General features: G+C 45.8%; 1 protein-coding gene across 1 annotated transcript; it reads right to left on the bottom strand.

Moving 5' to 3' along the window:
- Nucleotides 1–933: 933 nt before the first annotated feature.
- On the bottom strand, nt 934–1704 carry LOC129743517 (uncharacterized). Its single transcript, XM_055735553.1, has one exon. The coding sequence runs from the start codon at nt 1702–1704 to the stop codon at nt 934–936; it is 771 nt and encodes a 256-aa protein (XP_055591528.1).
- Between the last annotated feature and the right edge of the window lie 422 nt (nt 1705–2126).

Below are 2126 nucleotides of genomic sequence, written 5' to 3'. Positions count from 1 at the left end.
CGGTTGTCCGAGGGATGAATTTGGAGCCAGCGTCCAGTAGGATTTCATTAAAGGAGAGGATGGTAGTAGGATTTTTCAGGGGGATAAGGTCATCAATATAATTTTGATAACCAAACCAGTCAGCATCTTGATATCGCCATCGTGGTCTGGTGGCGACTGTGGGGGTGGGATGAACAAGTTTTAGGAGTATCGGGAAATGATCACTTCCGCCGTTGTCTTCAAGGACTGACCATCTGAGTTTGGGTCCGAGCGACCATGATAGGAGGCTAAGGTCAATAGCAGATGTATTGCCAGTGTTAGAGCAAATTCGTGTGTGGGTACCGTCGTTCAAAATAGTGAGGCTGTTAGCTAAGGCGAAATCTTCAAGGAAGCGACCTCTTCGGTCGATTCTTTTTCCACCCCAGTCAGTTGAGTGGGCATTGAGGTCACCAAGTATTAACATGGGCGTAGGAATTTGGGGAATAAGATCCTCTAAGCCTTTGGAAAAAGCTTCAAACGAGAGGGATGGTGAGGCGTAAAGCGATACGACGGATATTTTTATTGGAGCCTCAAGTCGCGCGCAGACTACATTTAAAGTGGATTGGATAGTAACAGGGGAGTATGGATAACCGTTTTTGATTCCAAGTCCGACGCCTCTACTGTGAGGGTCTTGGGGGGATTTGAAAGTGTGTAGATGATAACCTTTAATCAAATTGTGGGGTACAGAAGATGGGGGTAGAAGGGTTTCTTGGAGGGCAATAACTATAGGGGAAAATTTAGCGGTAAGTAGTTGAATTTCTGGAAGACGAGTTTTCAGTCCAAATATGTTCCACTGCATGGCAAAATTGGTGATGGTTTTCTGGGTTGGATTATTAGCAGCCATTGTAATCAGGGGATTTAAGATGAGCAGTTGTTGTGTTGGAGTTTAGGTGGAAGAAGTAAAAGTAGTTGGACTTACCCTTTGGTTGAGGGAGGGATGGGGCGGCTATGATCGTTACCTGGTGGTGTGCGAGAACTGGTTTGGGTGTCGTACCACGGGGGGTTGGGTTGGGTAGATTTTCTGGTTTTGGTGTTTCTCACTGGTGAAGTCTGGTCGGGGGATTCAGAACCTCGGCCACGCTTTGGGGTAGAGTTGACGCTTGGGGAATGGTCTTCGATGTCCATCGAAGCTTCGCTGTTGGTGTCGGTTAGAGTGGTATCCGAGTCTTCACTGGTGTTGTTCCGCTTCTCAATCTCGAGGATTCGGGCTTGGAGTTGGGCGTTTTTCTCGAGGAGGATAGCAATCTGCTTCTCGAGCAATTTGATCCTGGTTTCTTCGGCAGGGGTAGTGGATTTGGCGTTGTCAAGACGAAGCTGGAGTTTTGAGTTGGTGGCAGCATTAAGGCGAGATCGATACTGCTTGACAGCATCAGGATGGGAAATGCCCAGGTCCACACGAAGGCGGATGATGTTCTGTTCGTGTTGGAAGTTGGGACATTCACGGTTGACAGTAGGGTGATCGCCTTGGCAGTTGACACAGTGGGCGGGATTCGGACAGGTTTGGTGAATTTCGCTTTCGCCACAGGTTGGGCAGATGGGTTGATTGGGGCATCGAACTTTGGTGTGACCAAACTTCCCGCACAGAAAACACTGCATGGGACGAGGGTAGTATGGCCTGGTGGCAACGCGCAGGTAGCCAAACCAGACGTGATTCGGGGGAACTGTGCCTCGGATAGTGAGCACCATCGTATTCGTGGGGACAGTTTTACCTTCGACCTTCCTAGTGAAGCGATAGACCTTGGTCACATTTTGATCCTGAAGAGCTGTTCCGGTATTTTCGGATCTATTTGAGACGGATTACTATTTTTTGCAGCAGTATAAATCAGCTCAACTGAAAGTGTATTAAATCTTTTAGATGCTTAAATATTTGTTAAGACTAAGATTACTTACAAATTTTATAGTTAACCTTCTCTCCTTAGGCTTTTACTGACAGGATTTAATCTTCCCTTGATCTTCTTCTCCAAACTGCCTTAAATCAACCTAATTTAAATTTAGAAATTTAGTTTCCTTCTTTTAATATTGATTTGTTATAACTTACAATGATTGTGTCTATTATGCACAGCGGAGAAGGTATTTTTATCTGATTGATAATTCTGACTTCTTTGAGG

The sequence above is a fragment of the Uranotaenia lowii genome, chromosome 2 (assembly GCF_029784155.1).
Source record: "Uranotaenia lowii strain MFRU-FL chromosome 2, ASM2978415v1, whole genome shotgun sequence".
Lineage (NCBI taxonomy): Eukaryota > Metazoa > Arthropoda > Insecta > Diptera > Culicidae > Uranotaenia > Uranotaenia lowii.
The sequence above is the reverse complement of the archived record's forward strand: the minus strand, read 5'-3'. Positions and strand labels throughout refer to the sequence as shown.

Coding starts and splice junctions, on each gene's coding strand:
- LOC129743517 (XM_055735553.1), bottom strand. CDS start 1,704: ATGGTGCTCACTATCCGAGGCACAGTTCCCCCGAATCACGTCTGGTTT.